The sequence below is a fragment of the Thermothielavioides terrestris genome, chromosome 5, assembly GCF_000226115.1.
Source record: "Thermothielavioides terrestris NRRL 8126 chromosome 5, complete sequence".
Lineage (NCBI taxonomy): Eukaryota > Fungi > Ascomycota > Sordariomycetes > Sordariales > Chaetomiaceae > Thermothielavioides > Thermothielavioides terrestris.
In genome coordinates, this window is record NC_016461.1 from 3,805,315 (window position 1) to 3,827,382 (window position 22,068).

The 22,068-nt window shown below is 57.1% G+C and overlaps 5 protein-coding genes and 3 non-coding genes across 8 annotated transcripts; 6 read left to right on the plus strand and 2 right to left on the minus strand.

The window, feature by feature from the left end:
* Window positions 1-1,793: 1,793 nt before the first annotated feature.
* Window positions 1,794-2,248, plus strand: THITE_2122590 (uncharacterized protein). Its single transcript, XM_003657093.1, has one exon. It carries the CDS (start codon window positions 1,868-1,870, stop codon window positions 2,114-2,116), a length of 249 nt encoding a protein of 82 aa, XP_003657141.1. The 5' UTR covers window positions 1,794-1,867; the 3' UTR covers window positions 2,117-2,248.
* Window positions 2,249-4,433: 2,185 nt separating this feature from the next.
* On the plus strand, window positions 4,434-4,524 carry THITE_t134. The gene has a single exon. It is a non-coding gene; the product is annotated as a tRNA-Phe (tRNA).
* Window positions 4,525-4,749: 225 nt separating this feature from the next.
* Window positions 4,750-6,603, plus strand: THITE_2122591 (uncharacterized protein). Its single transcript, XM_003657094.1, has 6 exons — window positions 4,750-4,965; window positions 5,070-5,265; window positions 5,322-5,374; window positions 5,450-5,725; window positions 5,779-6,101; window positions 6,157-6,603. The coding sequence occupies exons 1-6, from the start codon at window positions 4,899-4,901 to the stop codon at window positions 6,493-6,495; spliced, it is 1,254 nt and encodes a 417-aa protein (XP_003657142.1). The 5' UTR covers window positions 4,750-4,898; the 3' UTR covers window positions 6,496-6,603.
* A 4,845-nt stretch (window positions 6,604-11,448) lies between these two features.
* THITE_t137 lies at window positions 11,449-11,540 on the minus strand. Its single transcript has one exon. It is a non-coding gene; the product is annotated as a tRNA-Phe (tRNA).
* Window positions 11,541-13,925: 2,385 nt separating this feature from the next.
* On the plus strand, window positions 13,926-15,584 carry THITE_2097422 (uncharacterized protein). Its single transcript, XM_003657095.1, has 2 exons — window positions 13,926-14,439; window positions 14,505-15,584. The coding sequence occupies exons 1-2, from the start codon at window positions 14,160-14,162 to the stop codon at window positions 14,930-14,932; spliced, it is 708 nt and encodes a 235-aa protein (XP_003657143.1). The 5' UTR covers window positions 13,926-14,159; the 3' UTR covers window positions 14,933-15,584.
* Window positions 15,585-16,368: 784 nt separating this feature from the next.
* On the minus strand, window positions 16,369-16,986 carry THITE_2122598 (uncharacterized protein; the record flags this gene model as incomplete). The annotated part of the gene is made up of 2 exons (XM_003657096.1): window positions 16,612-16,986; window positions 16,369-16,548 (listed from the first exon to the last, which is right to left on the minus strand). Coding segments are annotated over exons 1-2 (254 nt in total), but the record flags the coding sequence as incomplete, so codon positions are not given.
* A 132-nt stretch (window positions 16,987-17,118) lies between these two features.
* THITE_t135 lies at window positions 17,119-17,192 on the plus strand. The gene has a single exon. It is a non-coding gene; the product is annotated as a tRNA-Val (tRNA).
* A 1,219-nt stretch (window positions 17,193-18,411) lies between these two features.
* On the plus strand, window positions 18,412-20,231 carry THITE_2082271 (uncharacterized protein; the record flags this gene model as incomplete). The annotated part of the gene is made up of 3 exons (XM_003657097.1): window positions 18,412-18,609; window positions 19,066-19,650; window positions 19,732-20,231. 3 exons carry the CDS (start codon window positions 18,412-18,414, stop codon window positions 19,909-19,911), a joined length of 963 nt encoding a protein of 320 aa, XP_003657145.1. The 3' UTR covers window positions 19,912-20,231.
* Window positions 20,232-22,068: the final 1,837 nt, after the last annotated feature.

The following is a 22,068-nucleotide window of genomic DNA, read 5'->3' on the forward strand; positions in this document are numbered from 1 at the left end:
TCTTGGAAGTCTTGGATGCCTTGGATTTCCCCATCGGGCGAGGGGCTTGTGTTCAGACTCCTTTTTCCCCTCCAAGCGCTCCTGCCGTGGGCAGTCCCGGCCTTGCAGCCAGCAAGATTCTCGAACTGGGCAGCAGTGATGACAACAAAAAAAAAAAAAAAAAAAACCGAGTGCATCCAGCGTCCCTTGACAACCCTCTGGGAACACGAATCGCGAGCCTGTTGTTGTTTTCACAATGTCACCAGCGCCCGACATGTGCTGGCAGGCTGTACTTGGCATGATCATGACGAGGACCGTCCCGTGTTCTGGCCAACCATCGGGGTGCGCAACTCTGTGGAGCAGATCATTGGGGGAACCACTTGCGCAATCCGGGGCGGTGTGGGCGGTGGCTGAGCTGTGGTACACTACGAATGGTTGGGCTCAGATGCGTCTTGGCTTTCCTGATCTGTCCGACTGCCCTTCTGGGGGGCTTGGGGGCATCTCAGAGCCAATCCTCAGAGCCAATCTCACATCTCACCGACGGACCGCCATTTGCGAGCGCGCCTTTGGAAAGACCGTCATCAGCTCAGCTGATGCGAGAAGATGGCGGCATGCGAGGATCCGGGGGGTTGAGAACACGCTAGAACGGCTAAACTGTTGCACATCTGGGGATGTATCGCACATACTGGGGCGATTCCCGGCTCCCGCAATTCCCCAATCCACAAGCCACGGTCACCGAGAGAACTGGCCCAGCAAACTTGTCCAACGAGCCCGGCATTTGACTGATGTCGTGGCATTCTCGGCCACTTGCGCTCAGCCGCGAATGCCGCGTGGTTTCATCTTATCGCGCAGGCTCATGTCCGACGGAGTTGCAGGCAGACAAGACAGACGGGCACGACTGGCCTATCTAGCTTCTGCCGACTTTTCTTTCCTCCTTCAGATAACTATTACCGAAAGCGTAGGACGTGCCAGGAGCAAGCCCGGGGGTGGCGCGAACAGAGATAAGAGTCGACGACGCCATCGGTGGAGCGGGGGAAGCACAAAGATCCTGGCTCGGCCGTGTTCGGTTCGATTACGGCTGGTCCCTGGCGAAGCAGACATCACCGAAGTAGCAAGTGCTATACCAAGGAATCACAGTCCGGCGACGGCCGGATTTGACCGGTTCGCAACACAGTCACAAGCCAGCGATAGGCTGTTCGCAGCACGGCTGAGCATCATCGACCGCGGCGAGGAGAGGTAAGTTGAAACCGGGGGTTGGCGCGCCTGGCAAGTCCGACCGGGGTCTTCGCTTCTCGCGCGGTGGCGTCAACGCACCCCAAAATTCCAGAATCCGGGGTACCGCCCGATCCTCGGCCACATCCATCCATCCACATGCTCAGGCAAGGAGATAACGTTGGCTTACACAGTAAGCGCACCAACGTACACTAGCAACTCAGGCGAGGCGAGCACGGGATTCAGCCGGCCGAGCCGGTGCTGATGAAGCTTGCCGAGGATGCGTCAAACCCCCAGGGGCTGCTGCACCCACGCAACAGGAGCGTGGCATGTTGCCAGTTGACGTCGACCAGGACATGGGGTCAGCTTCCGCCGACACAGCATCCACCCGCTGCGTGGGGGTCCGAACCACGTTGGGAAGGGTGCGCTCAGGGCTTTATCACCGTATCAGCGCCCGCAGTTACATCACGCCCTCGACTCCTGAACCTGGCCGGGATGAAGCGGCATCAATCGGTATGAAGCGGCCAAAGCGAAGTCTTTGCGCATCACTCCTGGTCACAGCATCTCCATCCATCCGCAACGGCATTGCCAGCTGGCTCTGTCTCAGTTGTCCCGTTACGAGAGAGTACTCAACCGCTCGCCCTTTGCCAGGAGAGGGGATTGCATGCGACTCACGATGTCTGCCTCGTCTCCTCGAGGTTCGAGGTGCACAACGATCTGGTACGTGCGCAACGATCTGGAAGGTGCGCAACGACCCAGATCCCTGATTAGAAGGATTTGGTCCGCACTCCACACTGCCAGAGCGATGCGCCGGAACCGGGCCGAACAGCCAACGCTCGTACCTTGCACACACCCAGACAGCCTGTCCGCCCATCCGGCTGAGTCAGAAAACAAGCGCGAGACGGTTTCCGAGATCGTCTTCTGACCCAGATTTTTGGGAAACCGAAGACATCCGACACAGTAAGCCACGTCTTTTGTTTTGACACGTGGGGGAAGGGCCCGGGACAAGGGGCCAGGTCAGATTTCCGGATGAAATTACCGGTGGTATTTTCCGTCAGCACCGCACATCAAGCACCGCCGCCTCACAGAACTAGGAGTACTCCGTAACTGGCATAACAACAGCACGCACAATTTTCATGTTCGCCTCCCCGCCGCGGCAAGGCCGAAGCATGAGAGGGTGCCAGTCCAGTCCACTCGGTGTGGTGCTCAGCGAGTCATTTTTCAAGAACACACCAATTGCCGCGGTCCACAGAAAGACCGAGGATCCGCCCGGAAAAGACAACGAGGTGTAACGAAAAATCGCATGCGTGTCACAGATAATCATGCTGAGTCCAGAACACAAACAGCTAAGCAGAGTGACAGGCAGTTCGGCTACCAAGCGCTTCCATTGTCCATAACCAGTTACTCCGGACAGCCGCCCGAACGAAAGGCAAATGCTGCAGGGCGGGCGAGGCTAACTTGGGGTAACACACACAGAGATCGATCGGCCCAGTGGGCAGGCAATCAACCTTAAGTGTAACTTCCCGTTAGTTAGTGTTTTCCGTAGAGCCGGCGGCTCCGCAGCCCGCGAGGGTTCCCCAGCTGAGGCTACACTCCTCGCAGTAGCTCCGCCTGCCCGCCGCCTGCAAGCGCCCAGGGCAGGGAGGCGAGCGAAGAAGTTGTCAGCCAAGCGGAAAATTTCAACAGCTGGCCTTTTTGCGGGGCCCCACTCAGGCCTTGCTGCCCAAATAAAAAGAAAAAAAAAAGCAAATTTGCTCGCCAAGCCCATGCGGAAAATCCATTGCCACGCCCGTCGTATGAGCGGGTAAGGAGACAAACTTTGCAATCTCGTCAGGTAGCCGACACAGTAAGCGGTACGTCCGTGTAATACCGGTCTCTTCTCGCGAAGCGAGCTTTTCCGATGGTGCAACTGGAACGATCGGAGAGTCTCGGGATCATCATGAGACGTCAGGGGAGAGCGGGCAGTGGCAATAGGGCGGGAACACCCCCACGCGGGTTTGGTGGTTAGGGTTCGGTTGCCGTCCGATCCAGCCCGCTGCCAAGTCGCCAGCGTTTTGTGGCTCGATGGCCGACAGTTGGCTATGGCTCGATTGGGCAAAGACGAACCAGCGACTGCCCTGCTGTCACATGGGGAAGAGCCCCAATGCGGAGTGGATGGGCAGGGTCAAAAGGGGGCAACTTGGACAAAAATGGGCAAAGGAAAACAGGAAATTGGATCCCCGGTCTATCGGATTTTTTTTCCCTTTTTCTACCCCTTGTTACCCGAAGGGAAGGGGGGAGAACTCCCCCGGGCCTCGGTGGTCTCGGTGTCCGGCTGTTTGTGAGTTGAACCTTTCGCCTCATGATTGCCTGTGTGCTGCCGAGGAAGGGTGTACGGAAGCGCACCAAGGCCGCGGTGTTGAGGGGTTGGTTGCTTGGGGCGGTTTTGATCCTGGGCCCCTTTTCCCTTCTTCGTTTTTTCTGCTTTCTCATCTCAGCATCTCCTGGCCAGCCGAACATATCACTTCCAGCATTGGCGAAACGGCGGGCAACCCCCACAGTTCGTTCCCATCTGAGCCTAGGGCCGGAATAGGATCTACACGTAGTGTACCACAGTAGTGTACCCTCGGCAGCCGCAAGGTCGTCGATGCCGGGTTCCACTGCACTGCTCGCCAAGTGTTAGTTTACTCTGCTTGACTTGTTGAGGCCAACGATGCCGGTTGGACTTTTGACCTGAAAGAGCAACGCTGGGCATGTGAATCATATCAACCTGCCGTTTCTGGATACGGCGGTAGTGGTTCGGCACCCTCTAACGCCGGCACTCGCATACCTTAACCGTGTCCACATAGGAAATGGAGTACGGAATGCGGGGTAGCGTGATGTTTGATTATGTACGTGCCACCGGAACAGACTCCGGGTCCATGACAGTGCAGTTCGTGTTGACGAGCGGCCGGGAGATTGCGAAGTGGTACGATCATGAGATGAGCACGCCATTCATGGAGTTGTTGTCATCCAGGTCTTTTGACCGCTGTGCTCGGCAGTCGATCGTTTGAAGCCCAGTCCCTACGGGGATGCTCGTGGGAGAAAAGAAACCGCTTGGACCCTCCAGTCGAAGTGACGACGACTGTGTAATCCGCAGTCGTCGCTGGAAGCTTCCAAGAGTGTGTGGACGGTGTTGAAGATACGGTTACTACCGCGCCGCTCCTGTTCTCGAATTGGTTGAAGGCACATAGGCATTTGAAAGGCCTTGGCCCTTCCACAAAGCGGGTTTAGCTCAGTTGGGAGAGCGTCAGACTGAAGTCAAACTTCAGGAAGTCAATCTGAAGGTCGTGTGTTCGATCCACACAAACCGCATTTGCTTTTGCTTTCTATTCTTGCCTTCATGGGTCTTTTTCTTTTTTCATTTTCATGTTAGCTTTTCATGATTGTTGCGGTGTGTTCTCTCCCAACCATATTTCAAGTGGTCAATGACAGATTTGGGAGCAAGCTGCGTGATTTGTACACATCACTTGTCTGACATGTGAAGTTGGCGAACGTATGAGCCCGATTAGGCAACGCTCCGTAATCCAAGGGGCTGCCAATTTTGGCAGGCGCGGCCCGCCTCCACGATTGATGTCCGGCTGCACAGCAACACCAACATCCACAAAATCAGGACGCAGCACCGGCGTCGGACCCGGAAACCAGAACCATACCCTTGCTCTTATCACGATGCAGAATAATGGAGCAAGATGAGCATGATGAACTATCACGCAATACACGGCCATGATGTCTCCAGCTTTGATCTGCCTTCGACGCGTATGTGTTTGTCGCCCAATCCATTGCATCACGTTCATCTCGCGCGGAAATCGCGATTGGAGAATACTATTTTGGAAGCGCACCAACTGACCCGCCCGGTCAAGATCGTCTACCCACTGTGTCGGCCGCGCAGGCTTTGGAGGACTTGGAGAGAGACAATAGCAATTTCATCTCAACGGGGCTTGCCTCCCTCGATGCGTCATTGAGATCTGGCTTGGACGGTTCCGGCCCCGCCGGCATCCGGAAGGGTCATGTAACCGAGGTCTGGGGTCCTCCGGGTGCAGGAAAGACGGCCTTGGGGTACGTACAGTACATCCCCGTGTCCCCAACACGCGCGCTCGGCTGACCTGCTTCAGGATTCAGCTTGCTGCCCGTTGCCTCGCTGAGCGCCGCGGAGTTGTGTGGGTAGGTCCGTTCATCCTCCCTTGATCGGCGTGCCTCGGCGCGGTGCTTTGCTCACGTTGCTCACGCACTCCTCCACTAGACGGATTCCACCGCATGCCCATAGCGCGCTTGCGCGCCGTCGCCGGCAAGGAAGCTGCGCAGGCCGAGGATGCGGATTCGGGTTGCTTGGACGGCTTCACACACTACACGTGCCCCAGCCTTCCGCACCTGATTGCGCTGTTGTGCCGTCCCACGGTGTCCTGCATTCCGCCAGGGACATCGTTGGTAGTTGTCGACTCGCTCTCGGCTTTAGTCAACCACTCCTTCCCGAAGCATCCGGAGACGCGAACCGCTACGGACAGTAAGGGCAGCAAAGGTACGCTGCCTGCTATTTTGAAGCACACTGATGAAACTGACTTGGGCATGAAGGACCCTCCGCCTCGGCAAGGAGGCTCCAGGTGCTCCAGTACATCGCCGGCAGTCTTCAGAAGCTTGCGGCAACACGGGACCTGGCCGTTGTTGTTCTCACTCAATGTGCCACAAAGATGCAGGCGGAGCGTGGTGCGACCCTGATCCCGGCCATCAACGCGAGCGTCTGGGACCAGGGGATGTCGACCAGACTTGTCTTGTTTCGCGACTGGCTCCAAGAGCGCTCGGGTGTACGTGGTGTGCACTTTGTCGGGATCCAAAAGTCGGACGGGAAGGATACGGCGTCCCTGATTGACAGCATCGGCGCCTTCACAGTGGAAAAGGTGGGTGCAAGCCGTCGTCTGAGCTCCCCGCTCCCCGTTTGCTGACCAAGCGTAGACCGGCCTGGTTGCAGTGGACTACGACAACACTCGACCATCTAGGACGCTCACATCTACGCCTGCGCAAAAGCGGAAGCTTGGGGATACCGACTTCGAGATTGCTGACAGCGACGACGAAGACTACGGTTGGGACGACGACGAAGACCTGCCTCCCATGCCGTCGCAGTGGCAGGGAAGCGAGGATCTCTTGCTCGTCCGGCCGCTCGAGAGCGAGGACGAGCAGCAGCAAGACGAAGATGAGGAGCCCCTCGACACTGGGACGGAGGAAGACCGATGTCCGAGCGATGTTGCAGAGCATGCAGATACCGAACCTAATGGTCCAGACCGCGCGGGCTAAACCCCTGCGTGACCGTTGAATCACCCCATATTGGCCCGTCGTGGCTCGGATAACCGCAGCCAACCCCGGTCCCTCGCGGTCCGCTAACTGCCCCGGACAACGTCGGCCCCGCAGTCATGACGGAAGCATTCTCGGTCTAACATCTGAGGGTCTGCCGATGCTTGCTTCCAAGCCGTCTGGTAAGCGGTATCAATCGGCTTCAGTTGTTCGGCACAGATGGACGCAACCAATGATCTGGCTTCAGTGCAACGGCTCCGGCGACCCTGCAGATGCCCCGAGCACTTCTCTCCGACTCTATCCGCCCGGATGCATCCACCCCTCCTCCTCCCCAAGAGGCATGCTCGAGAACCTTCGTCCCAGGGCTGGATGACGCCCAATTCATGTCGCAATCCAGATGCCCTGCATTATCATCGTGCGAGGCTGTCTCACAACGGAGCGATTCGACATCTTAGCCTCGTTCCAGCAATACCAAGTCCAGCGTCGTATAGCTCGCTGCACCGCAGCATCGTCTAAGGGCGAAAATGATAGGAGGGTAGCAATGCAGACCGACGTTCCAGAAGCCCTGGCTGGATGGCCCGGGGATCGCTACCTGATTTGACCCGGCTGGGCCTAGCTCCCGCCCGCCAAGCGGATGCAATGGCAATCAATCGGAAGTTTTAGACGAAGGTTGCGGAAGGAGACGCTACGGCGCTGCGTTCCCAGGAAAAGCAGCTCACTGCTGTATTAGTGCGTTGTTGACAGTGGGAGAAGTGCTCGACAAGGGGAAGAAGCGAGAGGGGGAGCTGCAGCCGGTGAAGGTCTATCCGATTCAGCCTGTCAAGGAATGCCGCAACGCGATCGTCGGTGGAACGCATGTGGGTGCTAACTATCTCGTGCCGTCATTGCGACATCGATCTTCCCTCTCTGGACATCAAGATCGAGATTCATGCCGCTCTTCCACTTAGCGTAGTTTAAGCTGCCTGGCTCGGGCCGGGATCGCCAGCTCCCCGACTCGACCCTGTCGGCGGCTTGTCTTCCTACTTGTCAACCGGTCCGTCAGTCTGAAAATCATGGTTCGTCTCATGAATTCGGCCCTCCTCCCGAAGAATCCCTCAGCATATGTGTACGACATAACGATTGTGGACACAAAAGCGACTCTCTCCAGACACAGCATGCTACACAGTGTATACACACAACCCCCCGCGAGAAGCCTCCGCGAGCCCCGATTGAAATGTTTCAACCCAAACGGTCCGCCCGCATAGATGATGCGCAGCGGCTATGCAGGCCGCCTTCCCCGCCAGGGCCTTCCCGGCCCTGGAAGGCTCCCCGGCACAGCGTCCGTAACTGCCACACCACACACACCCCTCGATCTCTTTTGGTGCCCGTGCAGATGCACGCTTCGGCGGCTCAGTTCCCAGTCCCTCGCTCGGCCTTGCGATCCGACATGGACTCGGCCGGTCGTCGTCCGTTCCCCTCCTTCTCTTTTGGTGAAGACGGCATGGAGTATTTTTGCTATTGTACAACAGGTACTACTGTTGCTACTGCGTACATTACAGTGCTGCGAAAGTGCACTGGGCTCTGCGCACTACTACCTGAGACAAATGCCACGCTGCCACCAAATGCAGGGCAGCGGGGTAGCATCTCTGCGACCCTGTCTACCTGGTAGTTCACTCCGTATCACGATTTCTTGCGCGCCCGTATTCGGTTCACAGCAGGGACTGACAGAGACGAACGGCCCGGTAACAGGTCGTAACGGTCATTTCATTCATTACCCCCTGACCTGATGTTCATGGCATGTGAATTCCGTCCTGTACCGTGACAGCGCTGCTGCTAGGTGCTGCTGCTGCTGCTGCTGCTGCTAGGTGCTGCTGCTAGGTGCTGCTGCTAGCTGTACGACGGAAGGGGGCGCTGCAACACGCCACTCGATTGCGAGGAACCCCGTCCTGCAAGCGACACGACGAAAAGGCTGCTCTTCCTGCATAACAATATGCAACCCGTTGGGGTGGAGTCTTGCAGAGAGAGAGAGAGGGCTTTTGCCTGCCTGGCTGCCTACCCGCAAACTGCGCTCGCGCTGCGGGCTGGTCGAACGATTTTCCCCCGCGTGTGGCCGCCGAGATCGAATGATGGATCGGCCCATCCTGACCAAAGCGGCGAATGCGACTTGTGCGGGGTGCGGAGCCGTGCGCGCTGCGCTGGGCGAGTTCGCTGAGGATTGTTTGCCGGGCGCATCCCGTCCTCCGGCTGCTGTCGATTCGACGAGGCCCTTTCGTGATGACCTGCTGTTCCATTGTGAGCAAGGTCAGTCTGATGCCGTCGGCACTCGTATCCCCGCGCGCTCTCCGGCACTTGGGCCCTGGCCGGCCGCCGCCTGATCTGATCTGATCGGCTCATGTGGTGTCGCGGCACGGCTCGGCTGGGGTCTGGACCTGGAACTAGATACCATACACAACCTGTGTAATTGCTGGGGCCGGGGAGCGGGGGGGGGGGGGGGGGGGGGAGGAGAAGGAAGAGGGAAGCCACTGCTCCGAGCATGGCAGGCCGTGATAGCCACTGGCGGCCACATGCCGGTGCCGGGTGGGCATGGTGTGATCCTGCTCCCAGCCTGAGTGAAGGGAGAGGTAGGGAGGTATGAGGCGGCCGGTGTCGTGCCCCGGGTCTACTCGCGGCCAACATAGAGCCCAGAGCGCGCGGAGGTCAGGCCTGGTGCAGATGCTCGGGCTCACCTGGCAATTCCGTGCCTCTTCCGTGTTTTTTTGAGGCTACACTGAGTGTGCTGCGACGCCACCGGCGCACCGGAGTCATGCCGGGAAAGCTTGCGAATTCACCGTCGCGACGCAGGCCGAGGTGTTATCTGGAGATGCGTTAGAGTATCCTGATAGAGGGGCAGCACGGCTCAGCGAGTTGGACGACTGTGCCGCCCCGGTTGGCGTGTGCGAGGACAGGCGTGTTGACGGGGCGGCTCTGTGTCAGTTGTCTGTTCATGGGAAGGGCAGAACTGAGCCACAGGCTTTAGAAGTAGGTCAGGAGACGTCTAGACACATGGAGAGAAGCTGCTTGAGTCTGGAAGCATTCAGATGCCCCTGACACAATACTGGGACAATACAGCTCATTGTCGAAGAGCAATTCGGAGTCAGGAGAGTATGTCAGGCGTTGTTTTGAGCCTGTTCCTAGAAGAATTCCCCGACTTTTAGCTCTGGCGGCCTCTCTACACTTGAAGTGATGGTCTCAGTGCCCCCCCGAGGAAATATGCACCCGGTCTTGTCAAGTTCCTGTATCTTGGAGAATATGTGTGATGTACCTAGTAGCAGAAGAAGAAGTCCTGCGAGGCACTGGGACAAGGAGGCATTTTGAGATTCGATGACGCTGCTGGATGCGAGGTCATGCGCTTTGCTGGCTCCAGTCAGTTGACATTGAAGATAAACAGTCAAAGGAGAAGCCGGTTCCAGCGGCTGGAGTGGTTCTGTCCAAGTCGGTCAGAGACATGTCCTTCCCGACCAGGTATGTTGCAATACGGCTTGTCTCCTTAAGTCTGTTGCCTGAACTACTTGTAAGACATGGGTAAGCGTTGGAAGGTTTGATACTGAGCCCCTCTCTGCAGTCCTTTGGCGAACAGCGCGTTGGGTGTTGGGACGAAGCTTGTTGACTACTCTAATTACTCGAACTCGAGACTGAGGGCGGGAGTGTCCGGGTGAAGATATTGCAGTTCCACTTATCGTTGGTGCGAGGAAGACATGGGGTTTTGCAAAGCTTTGTCTTTGCATGGGCCCCCATTGAGTAGGAGGAATTATTGCATTCTTCTCCCGCTCTCAAGGGAGAGCTAGCAGGACAGTGTCATTGAGCTTTTCTGACCCCGTCCACTGTCCAAAGACTTGTACTTGGTGACCTCTTCCTATCACGAAAAGGAAACGTCTTTAACAGAAACTGGATTCTGGTGAAATTCAGATATTGTTGGACATTTAAAGAAGTTCGCCCCAGGTTCATCAGGCTCTGAGAGTGGTTGGTCGGGCTTTGGGTCAACGGTGAAGCTAACTGTCGATGATCACGATTCTGTAGGAATGACATTCTGTTACAACCTGATAACCTCTGTGAGAGTGGTGGACTGGCGGTGAGATCTGATCTGGGACTCAGGAGTGAGTGGTGCCGGGCAGCGAGCCTTTGCCACTGAGCTTAAGGACAATAGCAGCCCCCAAGCAAAGCATCCTGCCAGGTTCTGGTTATATCCTCGCTATGACTCTGGTTGGCGACATACTCGCCCTCTCTTCCGGTGTGGTAGATGCCCAAGGAACCGTAAGTGACAGTCTCCGTCATGCTAAAGTGTCGAAAAGTGCTGCCCGCGTCATTGGTCCCGCACATTTACTTGGCCACTGCCGCGGCACCTGGACAGATGGGCAACACTCATTCTTCAATTGAGGTCAGAGGATGACCTTAGAGTGCTGGGAGAAGTCCTTGGAGTGGCGCGTCTTGATCAAGATCAGTAACCGCATTCCGAAGGAGAAGCAGCCTGATGGAAATCCGCTGCTCTCTTGTGAACCAGGAGAACAACTCCGGAGAGATGATGGTCTCAGGCCACCCTTGTCAGGGTCTCCCCCTACTTTCCTCCTCTTCCACACCAACAACGTTGGCTTCCTGAAATTGGGTGTCTACTGGCCGTATCATCAATCGGAGAGCTGCCCTGGAGGCTGAATCCAGAGTTCTGCCAGCACTCCGAGAGCCGCTAGGCCCAGGACCGGTGAAAAGACAAGGAGAAAAGTCTCGGTTCCGGTCTTTCAACAGTCGGAGCATCTCCTGAGAAACGAAGCAAGGCCTCACTTAGCATCCACGCCGTATTTGCTCGACTGGATTCCGAAATTGCTTTGGTACCACAAGGGCCACTTGGCTGTTTGCCCTGAGTCTGAGTTTGCCCTGAGTCCTGGCCCAGATATCAGGGGCGGCCGAAGCCAAAAAGGCTCCGCCCAACAACGAAAAAGCAAGCAGTGCGGTTTGTGTGGATCGAACACACGACCTTCAGATTGAGTTCCTGAAGTTCTGACTTCAGTCTGACGCTCTCCCAACTGAGCTAAAACCGCATGTGGATACCGCTGGACAGGGCGGATCCTCTGATATCGCGGCATGCCGTCGTCCGTGAGAAGTGGCACCGTGGCCGGACGAGGCGGCTTGCCGTCTATGCTGCAATGCAGCTGTTACCTCCGGCTCTCGCCGATGGCCGAAAGCTGCGACGTCCGTGTTCCTCGAGTTGGGAGTATGTGACTCCCATGTTGAGCAGGGCCAAGGGGACAAACGAGCAGCGTAGCAATTTAGACAGCTGTAACGTACACCGTATGTGGAAGCCGTGCCTGAGATTGTGGCTTTCAGGGAGGAGGCCTTCTGGCGGCGTCGAGAGAGTATCTATCCTTCACCCATCCGTTAGCGCTGTTGTTCTTGCCGTTTCGGCAGCATGGTTCCTCTCAAGGATTGCTCCTCTTCTCCTTGCCTCGTCGGGTGATGGGCAACAGGTCCAGGCCGAAGCGATACTGGCATATTCTCCCTTCAGCTGTGGGCAGAGCGATGTTGTGGAATAAGCCAACTGCATGGCCGATGAGTTTATGGTCCGATTTGGATCATCCCTCGGTAGACCGTAGGTCTTTTGAGCAAGGCAAAGGATGGGATGGCGGACTGGCAAGTCTAACAGCTCTTCGATAGTCTGTCTGGTGGCCACTCCGGAGGGATACTCTTGCCCTGCTGTAGCAAATGGGACACTTGACCGACGCGTGTCTGGTGTCTGGGGCCCCAGACTCCTCGATGGCGCGCTGCGGTGCCCTGAGCTCGGACGCATTTGGGAACCTTGGGAACCTCGACAACTATTTACCGGCTCAGTTCTTTGCCGACTTGATGCCCCGTCTCATGGAGGATGCCGACAGCCGTGTCGCCCATTTTGATACGCTGTTGCGGTGTGAGACGTTGCTGGATGCCCCTCTCGAAGCGGGGAGGGAGCGCGGTCCAGAGTGGAGTGGCCAACCGAATCCAAAGCGTGGTTTTGAACCCCGAGTCCGGTTTCAATCCAAGTGTGCGGGGCCCTCATACCCCGGGTATATCAAGTGCCCGGTCCGGAGTCTCCGTGTGCCGGTTCGGCAATTGACGGGACCGGCGCCGGAGTGGGTCTGGTTGCTCGGTCACAGCACAGACCATCGGGCGCGGGATGCTGAAACAAGCTAGCAATTGTGGGAGAGCTTGTGAGCCAGTCAAACATCAGTGGACAGAGCGCCACACCACGACAGCGACAGCGGGCGGCGGGACCAAATTCCGCGAGAGCAGGCGATGGCGGTGCAGAGACTGTTTGGGCGCTTCACGGATTATGGAAGAATGTCTGGCTGTCAGCTTCCCTTGTTGACGCCCAACCTGGTTGCTTTCGTCGAATAATTCGTACCGGAACAGGGATTTCGGCCGACCATCCAGTAACACGAAGAGGGGCCAGGGTTTCGAAGATCCCCATCGAGTTTGGCGTGGCAAAAGGGTAAGTTACTCCGGACTCCGTAATCCGGACACTTGCCGGGAGTGAGCGTGAAACGGCAAGCTGACCGAGACGGGAATGGCTTCTGGCTTCGGAGTCCCTGCTCGCTTGGCCAGTGAGGCACGGTGAAGCCGACCTGCTTGGCTCTGCAGCAATCCATGCCGTGTGGCTACCAAGGGTTTCAGCCCAAAGAACAAGCCCGGCCACGAAGAGACCGCCGCGATTTGGGAAGCTTCTCGCTGAGAAACAAAGAAAATTTGCCCACTTGGACGCCAGCGATTGGAGCGATCAAGGTGAAGCGTTGCTCTCTGGAGTGCGAGACGGGAGAGTGGCCGTCATTGGTGTTCCTGGACGCAGGTACCGTGCCACGCAAGAAGCGGCGTTCGAGCTAAAATTAAGGAGAGCTGATGAGTGGCCGCTTGGCATCCAAAGTAAGGTACCGCTGCCTTGTGGTTAAGGGGTAGACGTTAAAGAGGTCCCGCCAAGACTAATTTCCAGCCCTGGTCTTACACCGTCAGTACGTAGCCACCATCGCCACGGGGTTTGCACTATCGCCACGGGTTAGCCACTGGTTAGTTCGCCGGGGGTGCGGGGGGCGGCGCCAGCCCCCCGCTGGTTAGGGTGAGGGTTATAGTTAGGGTGAGGGTCAAGGTTAGGGTGCGGGTTAACTTCGTTTTCTTTTTTTCAATTTCGTTGAGGTTTCGTGAAGTTATTGCGACGAGTTTTTGCGAGTATTTGCGGTTTGTCTTCGTCGCTGATGCTCTAAGTCGTCGCGGCCCCACTTACCCCTTGGCGATGTGTAAAAGCCTGTAATTCTTAGTGTCTTGGCGGGACCTCTTTAACGACGACCGGTTAAGGTAGCTGTCAGGGTACTTGCCGCCCCTGGCCCCATTTTTCGACCTAAGCTCTTTGAGGGTCCCTGGGCACCCATTCCCCCAGAGATCGTCGCGCCCGTTTTTGCCGCCCTCATTTCCCTCTCTCGCCCACGCCCTCATCCGTCGTCCTCTTCGCACGAAGACACTGCCATTCCTTTCAGAGTCTCTTGCGCTCTATCCATTCGTTTCTAAATCCCCAACGGCGCCGATTCCTACTGCCTGACGTAGTCTGCGACTCCCTTACGGCCATACTTCGTCAAAAAACACCTTTTCAAGTTGCCACTTCCGCGTGCGTTCCGATTGACGACCTCAATCTTATCGCCATGCTTGTCAAGTCCATCACCGCCATTGCGGCCCTCACCTTCGCGGCCAATGTCGCTGCCGAGCCGATGCCCTACAGGCCCAGCCTGATGAAGACATCCGTGCGCGATCTCTTCGGCCGCCAGGACCCGGGCTACCAGCCCCAGCAGGCCGCCTGCGGTGCCGGCGACACATGCGCCCAGGCTTGCGGTGCCGGTTACGAGGCCTGCGCTGCCCAGGACAACCAGGTCCACTGCTACAACCCGGCCGCCGGCGAGATCTGCTGCCCAGACAAGTCTGGCAGTAAGTGATGCGGTCGATCGATTGCGAACTGAATTGTGGCAATGCTGACCCTCCCCCTCTCCCAGGCTCTTGCGACGCTGGATACTACTGCACAGCCGACAAGAAGGGCGAGACGTGGTGCTGCCCGGAAGGCATGGACCTGAACGCGTGCGCCTCCGCCTACAGCGTGGTCGGTGGTCTGGTCTCGCAGACCGCCCCGCCCACGTCCACGTCCACGTCCACCAGCACCACCTCCACCACCACCTCCACCACCACCACGTCGTCGACCAGCAGCACCTCGTCCGCCGCGCCGACCACGTCCTCGCCAAGCACGACCTCGGCCCCGTCCCTCGCGCCCAGCAGCTCCATCTTCGTGCCCTCCAACACGACCGCCGTTACGACCATCGTCCCGCCCAAGCCGTCCGCCACCGCGTCCCCGACGGGCGCCGGCAGCGTCGTCGGCCCGGCGTCTGCGCTGGTCTTCCTCGCCGCCGGCCTTGCTGCGCTTCTCTGATTTTGAGTAAAAGCTTATAACGGCACCGTTCCCCGGAGAAGGGGGGGGCCAATCAATTTCAACGGCGTTACCTGTGTACATGAGGGACAACCCCCGCCGAGGGCATTGCTTTTACGAGGACTTACGAGATACGACCAGCGAGCGAGTGGTTGAAGATCTGCTTACCTAACTTGCCGAAACTTACCCTACCTAATTTACCTCGAACTTTGTGCAGAGCTGGGATGTTGTGTGTTTCTGAGCCGCATTTGGTTGTTTGTGTGCTATGCCAGGGGTTGGGGTGTGTCAGTGGTGTGTGTGTTTGCTCTTTCGCGTGGCTACATGCGGGCTGTGTCGATTATCATTCGACTTGATACTCTGCCGAGGCGTGCTCCTCGGGCATTTTTATGCGCTTTTTTGTTCTCTTCTGTGTGCCATTTTTGTTTCTTTCACCTCGGCTTGGCTTCTTGTTCGTAACTTGCGGCGGAGACAGACAACATGCCAGCTTTGCACAGTTTCGCGGTTCCAAGCTGAAACGTGGCTTTGCGTTGTCGGGCCGTCCCAAGTTAGGGCCCCCTGATGATGGACGATGCGGTGTTTTGGAGCGATGCAGCGGGAAGTCCAGACGAGAATTAGCTGCCCAAGGATGCTTGCGAGCTGGTTCCTGCCGCGGCAACTGCTTCGTGTTGTAGTCTGCACTTCGTACCTGCACGTGTAGTGTTCACGTTCCACACATCAAGTACCCAACACAGGCCCGGGCCTAGGGCGAGCTGCGGCGATCCGACGATCATCCCATAACCCCGTCGCACGGCATGGCGCCGCCCTGCCGCTGCGCGTGTCTCTCTGGGAGGCTGTTCCTGCAGGTTCCCGTGCGCCTCGTATTCACTACCTTCCTCAGAAGTCTCGTTGGTGCATTAACTATTGGCAGCATTTCAGATGCCAAACACCAGCAGGAGGAGAATATTGTGCAAAGGGTGCAACAGCACGACGGCGCGACCTCTCGCAGTTCTCAACGAGCATTGCTGCTTCTCATCGTGCTCCCATCAGCGTCATCCCGTCTCTCCACCCCCAAGCCCCTTGCTCCCATCTCAGACGGCCGTTCTTGACACCCAAGCCGCTGACGTTACTCTTCCTTCACCTTTTTTCCTTCCCCCCCCCCCCCCCCCCTCTTCCCTCACATCCCCCTTCTCCATTTTCACCAACCTTACCCCTGTGCGCCAGCCCGAGGAAGCGGATGGCCCCGCTCACAGAGCCCAGCAGGCGCGACCCGATGGCGCAGGTTGAGAGCAAGGAAGTCCTGCTTTTCCGCAGTGGCAGCCCGGGCGGTCTGCTGTCGCAGGTAGCTGTAACGGCCCTTGTTGATAGCCGGACAGCACATGCGAACTACCGACCGCGGTGTCGGATGGGTCGAGGATGGACGGTCTGCGGCAGGCAGCTATAGCTATAGACAAGCGCTCGACTTCGCCTGGCGAGGGCTGACTACCTAGGTAGGTAGGGCTCTCGGTCTGGCTCCCGCGGGGGTTTGCAACCAAGGGGTGGTCTGCAGGAGGCGGTGGCGACGTGCCATTGCTCGTCGACGTCGACAGCTGGAGTGTTGGGCCATGATCCGGCGCCGTAGGTATGTACAGGACGCGGGTGGCCTGGTCCGTTTGTCAGCAGCACACTTCCCAAGAACTAGTCCGGCGCGGGGAGGGTGGACAAACTAGATGGCGCAAACAGCGCGAGGCGGCCGTGTATTGTCACGAAGTACAGGACTCCGAGGTATAGCGTCAACAGCATAAGATAGCTACGCTTGCCCATGGTGGTCATGGTGATGGGCAGCGTTCAGACGGGAATCGACGGGTGTGTTAATATTGAGTGAGCTATCTGGGAAAGCACGCATGCAAGAGACGACAGACAACACGGCAGTCGTAATCTGGGTCCGGAGCGTCCATTGTCCTCTCTCTCCCTGGTTGGGCGTGGAATGTGCGCGATCGATCGAGGGAGAGACATGCGGGATATACCGAGCACGACTGAGACAGGCCAAGCTATCCCAGAACGAGGAGCTTCATTAGGTGGATTCCGGGCCATTCCCGCAAAATCTCTTGTGTTCATCAATGACCTTTCTCCTTCTTCTGGCGAGGGGCTGCTTGGGTACGAAGCGCCACAGGGGAGGGTGCGGGCCTGCACTTGGGCGTCGCATCACGGTCGCTGAATAAGCAAGACAAGATGGTTTCGTGGTGTAGTTGGTTATCACGTCAGTCTAACACACTGAAGGTCTCCAGTTCGAACCTGGACGAAATCATTCAGCTTTCCTTTTGCTCCTCGCTTCCGTTGCTTTTGCTCCACTAAGTTCTCATGGGGGCCAGCCGGGGTGGAGGTGGAGCCGGCAGCTCCGGAGTTCGGACCCGAGCCGGTGGCTACGGCGGCGTCCAATGCTGGGTGTTGTAGGATCCCATTGTACAGGTGAGTTACGGCGATGCTGTTGAGTCGGTAGATCAGCCGCGGTTTGAGAAAATAATGCCTACAAGTCTGCCTCCGAAACTCTGGAAAGGGCGTTACCCTTAGCTGGCTGTCAGATCGAAGCATATGCCGGGGGCGTCGCGGACGGCGGCAGGAAGGCAGAAGTTGCACCGCGGAGTCGAGCAGTCTCCATAGAACTTCTTGGCGAACGCGGCTAGAAAAAGGAAAGCGAGAGCTAGAAAGAGCTGAACATGCATGGTGGAAGAGCCGTGCCTGACGAGACGGTGCTGGGCCGATGAATCGTCCCTGAAGTTTAGCCCGAGTAAAGTTTCAGGTTGCAGGATGAGTTTAGGCTTTCAGCAGGGTACGCGGAATTTGCAGTGTCCAGGACTGCGGCTTCGCATGGCATGTTGGTCCTCGGGATTCTCTGAGTATAGAGACAAGGCGAAGAGCGTGCGGGCCAGACATTTGGGTCAGATCAGCATCTCTTTGAAAGCCCCCGAGCTGCTCGCCGTCCCTAGATATGGCTGTTTCATGAAGCTGACCCTTCCAACAACATAGGCCCGATCCCCATTGATGTTGTCAATGGACCGATCCGCGACGAGTTCCTCAGGCATGCCGCTCACCACAACCTCTGCCCTTCCTCCAGCACCGCCAACGAGGATTGGCAAATGTGAGCGCTGTCGTTCCTAGCAACGATGGCGAGACTCGCAACCAGGGCAAGTTTGTCCCTGCTATCTTTGCCGTCCACCGGGGCAGTCCTAAGCTCAAATTCCATGGCAAGTGCGGCAGTATAGATCACAGACGCAAGCACTCCTCGAAGCCCATGCACAGCGCGGAGGGCCCGATTGGTGGCACGGATTGCATGAGAGCACAGCCCCACCAATGTTGATTTGAGTACAGTTATATATTTCTGGCATCTGTGCCAACAGACCGCTCAGACTTCACCCTGGTCACCAGCTTCGCCGGCTAGAGCATGATTCAAGCTCTCCCTCAGAACAGGCAGAAGAGACACGATCTTCACCGCAGATATCTGCTCCTGTCAAATCTCTCGCCTCGCCATGTCGTTCCGCGACGATTGGCCCAAGATGCCTGATGGCCGCGACTTCGATGGCCGACATCTGCTCACCCTAGTCCGCAGTGGTAACAGTCCGTTCCAGGACAAGTGGGATGTGAACCTCCTCATTCAGGAAATTGAGGAGAATCTCGGCGCCCAGGTGGTTGACATTCCCTTCGTTTCCAAGGGCTCCAACAACTATGTAGGTTGTGGTCAAGACGCAATGATCGATTCAATCGCACACCCCATGCTTACACAGCGGCCGGTGGGTTGGCAAAAGGGAATCCATCTCAAGCTGTCCAACGGGATGGACATTGTAGCACGCCTAGCCCGTGGCGATGTCAACATGCCTGATTACGACGGCTTTCCGATCCACGTGCAAGTCCCCGAGGTCAAGTTCGAGGCCGAGGTGTACGCACTTCTGCAGTCAGAGCCGGACATCTTGGCTTCTCGTCTGCTTTATCATCGCGTCCCCGTGCAGCATGAGGGCCCTAAGCTGGACCGTCCCAAGGACATCGCAGGCCGGCGCTTGCTTGTGTTCCAGAGGACCGAGGGAGAGGATAACGTGTGGCGCGCCCTCAGCCCGGCTCAGAAGGTACATACGCGCAAATGATTACCGATCTGGCCATTCGCTTCGTATGCTGACTTCCTCTCCCAGTCTTGCCTTCTCGCTCAGGCAGCTCACATCCGCGCATCGCTGTACAAATTCCATGTCCCGCCCAGCTTCGCTTCTGCCTGGCTCCGCGAACGCCTGTTCGAGCAGAAGCCAGAATCGTTTCCCGTTCCCGTTGCTCCCACGCGCGAGTTCTGCGTTGCCCTCTTTACGTCCAAGATCGAAGCAACCATCAAAAATGTCGGTGACATGATTGGGTGGGAAGACGACCATAACACGGTCGGTCCGGTGGCTGCAGCAGCCAAGCAGTCCCTGCTTCGCCTCATCCCGCACATAATACCTACCGGCGATGATGAAAACCTCCTATACCGGTTCGTTATCGACCACGGCGACTTTGGCGTTCACAACATCTCGGTTACAATGGATGCGAACAACCAGCCTCTTGCCACGTCCTTGTACGATTGGGAGACCGGCTGCATTGTGCCGGCCATCTTGTCCGACCCGCTGATGGCGGTGACCGTCGACCTGGTGACGGATGAAGATGCGGCGCCCGCCGTGACCCGCTTGTCGCCCGTCGTTGCGGCGGATGAGCTGGAGGAATTCGCGACATGGTCGAGGCTGTGCTTTGAGGTATGCTCTTCGTTTAGATAGTTCGTTGCCGCTGTGTCCAGTGTACTTCAAAGGAACTGTGACTAAACAAATACTTGGCAGGCCCTCTTCCGCGAAGCACCTGACTACAAGCGCGCTATCCAGGCTGGCAAGGACGCGCGCCACCTCTGGTTCGCGCTGCGAGACTGGCGTGGCGACGACCCAGAGGGCTATTTTGGCGATCTGGGAGCTTGGGCTGAGAAGAGGATGAAGGAGCTTGGTGTGACGCGAGAAGTCGACTGAGCCATTGTTCACGCTGCAGTTCGAGACAGGTAGAGTCCGCAAGTCCCTGTCTGCTACCCTATCTGTGTCCAAGCCGGGCACTGAATGACGGCTTCCCGGGGGGTCTATTCCCCATGACCTTTAAGGCTCCGGCTCCGTCCAAACTGTTCGCCCAGGAGGGAAATTTTGAAGCTATCGGGCCGGTGTACGAAGTAGACGGGCTCACCGTTGCGGAAGTCGTGCGACTCCAATGGGCTGGCATTCGAGCGTGTTTCTTCTACCTTACCTCCATACCTTGCATGTACATACTGGGGCGGGGCAAAAAAACGTACAGCACCGGGGATTCGCTGGTCGTCACCGACCCAACTACTAATCCGGCGGTTGGTAGCTTATCTAGGGGAGAGCGGACGGGATCCCGAGTTTTCTACCACCTATGGCCGTACGTGCCATGGAAAACCGGAAATCCAGCTGATATGGAGCAATTGCTCGTTAGTTAGCGTGGTTGTGGTTGGCATCGCCAGTCATCTGCCCTGCTGCTTGGATTTGCAGACCGGCGCCAAGACATGTACCACCAATTCGGCAGAGTGGTGGACTTGTTTTCGACTTTCAGCACATCCCGCCCTCGTGGCAGTATTCGGCCCGCGCGCGGCACGTGGATGGCGTCCCTTTGACAAAGAGAGCGCTGAAGAATTGGAGAAACAAGCCAGGAAATGGCAGCGTGAAACACATCTCTCAGGCCGTTTATGCCTTGTTGGCGATCGCCAATCTGCTGTGGTATGCGTAGAAATTTTGAAACTTTCCAATTTTTGCAACAACATGCTGCTTGGCATACCTCATCACGCTCGGCGAGCCAGAGCCCTTTGCGAGTGAAGCGGCCCGACGTGCTGTTGGCGCTGTAGATCTGTAGATCAGTTTAAGGTCCAGTGCCCTGTAAGGCAGGCGTACCCAAGACCAGCTTCCGACGCGAGGTGCTCGGCCCGTTGCAAGACCCCGACTCGGCTGCGGTTTCTTCCATTTTCTCTCCCTCGAACCTCAGAAACGTCCTCCGAAATTTCTCCGTTTCAATATTCTTCACAAGTGTACGGAAACGCTGGGGCTGGCTCCTCTTGCGACTTGTCCGCAGCCTGGACCATTTTTGGCAAACTCGGGAATCTCCGCTAACCATTGCAAGCATCCACGCGCATACGCGTCCGATGCTTTCCATCTTCCCCCCCGCAGACCTTCCATGTTAAGCTTCAGCATAAATAAAGGTGAGACAGAGCGGCCAGGGCTGGCTGGCCTTGTACGCATTCGCATTACACCAGTTATTTGGAGTACGGCCGTAAGCTGTGCTCTACATCTTACTCCGTACATCCACTACACTTCCAGTCCTCCCCGTCACCTCCTATCCCAATGCAACAAACAAGCCAAGACCATGATACTTCAAGCTCTCCGCTGCTGGTTCCCACCACATACGACCATACCTGTCAGAAAACTCGGGATCCCGTCCGCTCTCCCCTAGGTAAGCTGACAAGGGCCAGATTAGTAGTTGGGTCGGTGACGACCAGCGAATCCCTGGTGTTGTATGTCTCCTTTTGTTTTTTGTTTGGTTCGGTTTGGTTTCTGTCTCCTGTCTCTTGCCTCTTGTCTGCTGTCGATCGAGGTAGGTTTCCACCTGCTTGGATGTTTGCGAAGCTGAGGAAAGAGATTGCCAGAGCGAGATAGTTGGGCTGGCTTCTCAGCAGGGCCCACCTCTCTCTGCGCGGACATCCAGAGCGTTCCAGTTGTTTTCCGTTGTTTGAGGTCAACCTTGAGATGCGACGCGAAGTGAGAAAGCTATGCGTTACGCAGAGACAAAGAACCTGCTCTAATAACTGAGTGGGGTATAAATGAACACACTAGCACCGCGTATGGGCAACTGTAAGCGACCTTGAATCTCTTTTTGAGGTATGCAGGTCGCACACCTGCATGGTGGGTTGAGAAAAAGGTGAGACAGAAATTCATCACCTCATACGAGGCTGGATCTTAAAGAGGTCCCGCCAAGACTAATTTCGGCCAATTGTCGGCAATGTTTTTACAGCGTCAGTACCCCGCCAAGACCGCCAAGGGGTTTGCACTATCGCCACGGGTTAGCCACGGGTTAGTTCGCCGGGGGTGCGGGGGGTAGCGCCAGCCCCCTGCTGGTTAGGGTGAGGGTTA